The sequence below is a fragment of the Nothoprocta perdicaria genome, unplaced genomic scaffold, assembly GCF_003342845.1.
Source record: "Nothoprocta perdicaria isolate Ctin4 unplaced genomic scaffold, notPer1 scaffold_235, whole genome shotgun sequence".
Taxonomy (NCBI): Eukaryota; Metazoa; Chordata; class Aves; order Tinamiformes; family Tinamidae; genus Nothoprocta; species Nothoprocta perdicaria.
In genome coordinates this window covers 867,498-873,046 of record NW_020455461.1, presented here as the reverse complement: position 1 = coordinate 873,046, position 5,549 = coordinate 867,498, and the positions used below count along the sequence as shown (strand labels likewise).

The following is a 5,549-nucleotide window of genomic DNA, read 5'->3' as shown; positions in this document are numbered from 1 at the left end:
AAAAAAAAAAAAAAAAAAAAAAGGCAAAACCTTACCCTTCTGAAACAATAAAGCAAGAAATACAGTACAAGGCAATTCTCATCATCAAGAATCTTCCCTTAGGCTAGGGTTTAGACTATGGGGGAAGGTAACCAAGACCAGTCTTACTAGTCATGGTGCAGAGTCATTTTTCATATTCTCACTCTACGCTATGAAAAGAGCTCTTTACAAGCACTGCAATCACAACAGGGCTGGTACTTTATCATTTCACTCTCCAAGTTCTGGTAGTATCCTCACCTTGAGAGTCGCACACGCCCTTTCAGTTACGTGTTTCCCATAAAGTTCTGCTAAGCATCTCTCAACATTTCCTCCCACAGGTAAAAAAGCTGACACACAGAGTGGCCAGCAGGACAGTTATGCTCACATTTTTATTTTTATTCCTTGAGTAATTGGCTATTTTCACTACTGCTAAAATGCCAGGAGGAGCAACCTAGGCTGAAACAGTCYTTTGTTCTGACAGTTGGCTCTGGAGCAAGGGGTAATGATTTCTTTAAAGAAAACAGTGCCCAGGGGTCTGAATTGGGAGGGTTGTTAGTCCTGCATTTCACAGCTTCTTCGTTAGCCCATCCCTAACATGCTTAAAATTCTCCAAGGCAATGCTGGTGTTAACTAAATGCCCCATCTGAAAAGCTCTTTTCTCTCAATTAATATCAGTTCTCAGAGTAGTTCTAGGCAATATGAAGGATCCTGGGCATGTAGTCAATTTATTTGGAAGTGTAATAGTAAACTTTGCAATAAACCTTGATTTCAGGRTAGTTTGCCCTCAGGATTTCAGCAAAAGAAGCTGGTAGGACTCATGCTGCCATTTCAGACTACAAAGCTGTATTGCTACAAGGTCGGAGATAGAATGAATGTTACAATATTTTAGGCACGATGGACATCTTTTTAAAATACCATTGAGGCAGCCTTCTTGACAGTGTTCACTACTACTGAAACCTGCCTTCCCACTCCTCTGAAAAGCTGTGGCATTTCTGAAGACAGATTTACCAGCTGCCCTTCATCAACACTGGCAAAATRGGCAAAGAGGTTCGAATCAGATAATGTAAGGGCAGTGTACCCTTCCCCATTCCTGCCCTTTGCTGTCCACACTCCTAGTTTCTTTTACACAATCTGCAATGCTTATCTGATCCACAGTAAGCAAATTYGGGGAGCTAAATAGGTAGAAAGACTACCTTGAAGATGAAAAGTGTATGCAGTGAGGCGGGGTGAGCGAGTACAGCTGGGCACTTTCTCTCTCAGGTGGTTTCTGGCACTGGTGCAAACACAAGACAGAGAGATGAAGAAGAAAGGAAAAGTGGGATGACCCTTTTAGCACAAGCAATTAGCTTAATCTAACCAATCTGACCACACTGGGACAATTACACCAGTAAAACTTTCCTTGGGGAAGACCTGGTAAGATGACCGAGGTGAAGGCAGTGAATTTTACTATTCAGACTGCAGGTCGGTAATGCAAAGAGCTGCACTGGCACCCATCACATTACTGCTGCAAAAAGAGAAAAACAAGATGTATTCTATAGTTTTTATTTTTGCAGGATAAGCAATTAACTATTCTATTGAAAAACGCTACTGCACAAAAGGATGTAAACCACATACAGACATTTTACAATGAGTTCTCCAGTTAGTACTAAATGAAAATATAAGTACAATCTTTTTCCTCCTGGTATTCCGAGCAAATAAATTAACATACAGTGAACATCTCCTAGTAGAAAGCATATTCCATTGATTAAAAAAAAAAAAAAAAAAACTCACCCCGAACGTCTGTTATTCTGAACAGAAACAATTTCTTTCCTAGACTTTAATTTTCCATCACCCTTTCTTGAGCTTACTTTTCCTTTCCTTCTACCTGTTTACAAAGTTTTTTTTTTTTTATTTCTCCTCTACTTCTGGCACATCTCTAGCTGCATTTATGTACATTCCTTTGTATTAAAGAGTTATTTTCAAGATCTGCTCTATTGAAGACATATAAAAAAAGAGGCAAGAATATGGAGMAGTGGCTTTAGAAGGCATGCATAAAGCTAGTCAGGGTGCACGTCTTTAATCTTAAGTCAGGACTATAATGTGCAAGTATGTTGGATAAAAAATTACATCCTTTAAACATAGTTATATTAGGAAAAGACCCCATCTCTAACTAAATGTGTGTTTATTTGTATGTATTTTTATGAAACACATACGCTGTGTTTGGACATGTGTGGGTCTTTTTTTTTTTTTTTTTGGAATTGCTTCTTCCATTTGGAAAAGCAGGGTAGAAGGAAATGGACTCTTGCAGCCCAGTAGGAAGGCATCTCAGGTGTTCCTCGCGTACCTTCTTCATGCAGATAAGATGTTTTTAAGGATTAACTTGACACATGTGAGTAGTTTACTAGCCTTATCCCATAAAGACACTCATTAGCAGTGATAAGAGAGCCTATCAAAAGCGGAAATAAAGATCATTAGCCGAAGTGGAACACTCTGTACCTTAGAATRAAGAGTTGGTGCACTTCAAATGATGATGATCAACTCAAACCACTTATCATATGTAGAACCATACCCTGAGAGGCATCAGAAGTTTTATAGTAGACACGAGATAAATTTATTGTTTTCCTTTAGTGCGTGAAAGCCAGGTGTATAAAGAGTCTTCTTCCACAGTTTTATTTGCAGCCATACATAGAATTGCTTCCTCCCCTTAGCTTCCCCACAAAAAAAAGAGGAGGAATGGGAAAGAAGTGGCTTCTTCTCCAGAAAGTTCATAATATTTCAGATGCTTAGAAGGCTTCACAAGCAATAGTTTGTTACAGAACACAATGTCAGAGCTAGTTTGTATTCTATAGGTACACAACAAGGAATATCAAGTCTCAGCAAAGCCACATGAATTAAATTGCACCCTCCCCCAAGACACATAAAATACCAAAATGAACCTTAAAAAAAAAATCCTAAAGCAAAAGAATGCAAGATCTTCTTGTACAATTTTCATCTTGAGCTTTCAGTAATAGGTCAACTGCTGCAACTCCCAAGAGGCTATTTGCTAACCCACTTACTATCAAAACCTATCCACCAATAAAACATCCCTACAAGCCTCTGTATCCACTGAGGAGCAAGGAATGTGAGCACGACCCCTCAAMCCTGCTGAATAAAACTCAACACAGTCTGTGGTTGAGCTCTTTCTCCTCCATTCAGTTACCAAACCAAGAGGCAGAGGGACAATATTGTGCGTCTTCCTCAGTTCTTCTATATGTGCTTTTAGAATTAGTCTTCTTGGTCTTGGCATTTCATCCATCTTCAAAACCTTCAGGTCTGCTCTCCAGAGCCCTTGACACACCCTGGCYGTTAGGAGGCTGATGGGCTTCCTTGTCCTTCAGCGCCCTTTCCCATCGGGTTGTGTGGACCCCTCCATGCTTTCAGCATGAGGCAGCTGTTGGACAGCAAGTGCACATTTCTGCTCATCTGTACTTTACTCGTGGCTAGTGGGGAAACCAAGAGGGGTCACAGGCTCTCAGAGGAGCACAGCAGTTGTCCTTTGCTTCTTCAGAGACCGTGGCCAGAGGAGGACAGCATTACAGTTAGAAATGTGCAGAGAAAAGAGAAGAGAATTAAGTCTGAGGGACTTGGGGAAGAAAACTGGTGCAGAAAATAGTGATAGATGTTGTCTACCAGTAGGTGACAAGCTCTGTGTAGTTGTGAAAGGAGAGTAAATAATTTAAGTTACAACCAGAGGCACTCCGTTCCAGGACTTTTCTTCTGTCCTTGTTTTTTGAGCAGCATTACTCCAGAACACTTAGTGCTTTATCAAGACTTTATAGTTATACCAAGTACTTCATGGTATAAGAGCTCATCTTAATCCAGGTCATTGCAGTCCAAATACAAGACAAACTCATAGTCCTGTTAATGCTCCCTCTATAGCATCTATGACACATCCCTGATAGCAGCATCATAATAATAGACAGTAGCATAAAGCAATCAGACCTTAATTACAAAACCAAATATTAATTTTAAAGAATATGTCAAAATGTGTATTCAAACTAGAAAGCCATCTTAGGACAAGTTTACAGGGAATTAACATAGTCACTTTTTTTTTCCCCCCTATGTTTGTTCTGCCCCTTCTTTCTAGTTCATACAGCCCATCAATAAAAGTCAATTAAATCAACGTGTTTTTTTTTTCCTGAAATCTCATTAATGCATCAACCACCTGAACATAAAGTAYTTACAAGGTGTAGTCCAATAGAGAATCAGATAAGATATTAAAGTTATATACGGGCAGATAAATACCTGAAACTAAGATCACCCGTTAATAGCTTTCCCCTCAATTTTAATTGTTTTATTTGGGTTTATTTGTATTTGGAGACAGCACTTTGCACCCAAACGTTACTGCATTTAGCTTGTGCATTAGGCAGTGCCTCCCTGTGCTGTCTATTTACATCCCTGATCCTGTGTGACAAGCAGGGTCCAGAGAAGACGACTCTATCTCCAAATAGTGTTATCAACACAAATACAGAAAGGCTTTTGAGGGATTTTCAGTTGATAGTGCCTTCTTAGTTGAGATGGATTTTAGAGGCATGTTAATTCAAGATCATTTTTTTGGCTAAGTCCGGTGTTTCAGAATGCAGGAGTTAGAGCAAATGAGAAAGCGAGGACTGAGCAACTGAAGGAAGTTCACGTGTATGCGCTGTTCTCTTGAGGGAAACTCTGCATGCTCKGAAGCCCACGGTCTACAGCCCGATAGCGCCCTGCACCTTTCTCCACAACCTCTCTTTCCTGGCTCTCCTTCCAGCAAGGCACGGCAGAGCCACCGCCAAGCCCGTGCAAACCTCCTTGGGAATGTTGGTTTGGAAGCGTGGTAGCGGGCACAGCCACCCATCACGGGCAGGAGGACGGCACCTTACAAGCGGTTATAGCGGGCGCAGTCGGAGAAGCGGCAGGGCGCGATCCCTGCTCCACGGGAGCCTTTCCCAGGGAATCAGGGAGGATGAGGGGCTTGCAAGAAGCCAAGCAGAGAGGCCACAGGCTCAGGTGCTGAAGACGAACCAGGTAACCCTCGGGGGCGGGTGAAAACCACACTGCTAAGCACAGCGGAGGGCAGTATTATGAAATCAGGACAGAGTACAGTAAAACCCCTGAAAACGGGTCAGTGGACTCACGATAAGCTTTCTTCCCTTACGTGGGGTGGGAGCAGGCATGGGGGGGAGGGAGGAGAAAGGAGAGCACGGACACATGACAACACGACTTGAACCAAAGCCATAACTCCGGACTCACCGATTTTGGCCAAGCTGGCCACCAGCACCCAGAGCGTAATGACATAGGGGTCCTTGACGTGGTGCCACTTGAAGGAGACGACGGCGAAGCTCTGCGAGCCGTTGCTGCTGGCGGCACCGCCCGAGCTGCGCTGCGCCAGCGCCGGCGGCACCGGCACCCACACCAGCAGCAGCAGCAGCGGAGCGAGCAGGACGAGCCCGAGCCGCGGTGCGCGCCCCATCGCGCTCGCGGGGCGCCCTGCGCGCCGGCGGATGCTCCGCGCTGGGGGCGCCCGCCCGCCCGCA

The 5,549-nt window shown here is 43.4% G+C and overlaps 1 protein-coding gene across 1 annotated transcript in view; it reads right to left on the bottom strand.

Moving 5' to 3' along the window:
* The window catches only part of SLC9A3 (solute carrier family 9 member A3), a 49,300-nt gene extending 43,815 nt beyond the window's left edge, over positions 1-5,485 (bottom strand). Inside the window, exon 1 of the mRNA XM_026039661.1 lies at positions 5,266-5,485. Coding sequence (XP_025895446.1) covers positions 5,266-5,485 — 220 coding nt within the window. The remainder of the gene's footprint in view (positions 1-5,265) is intronic.
* Positions 5,486-5,549: the final 64 nt, after the last annotated feature.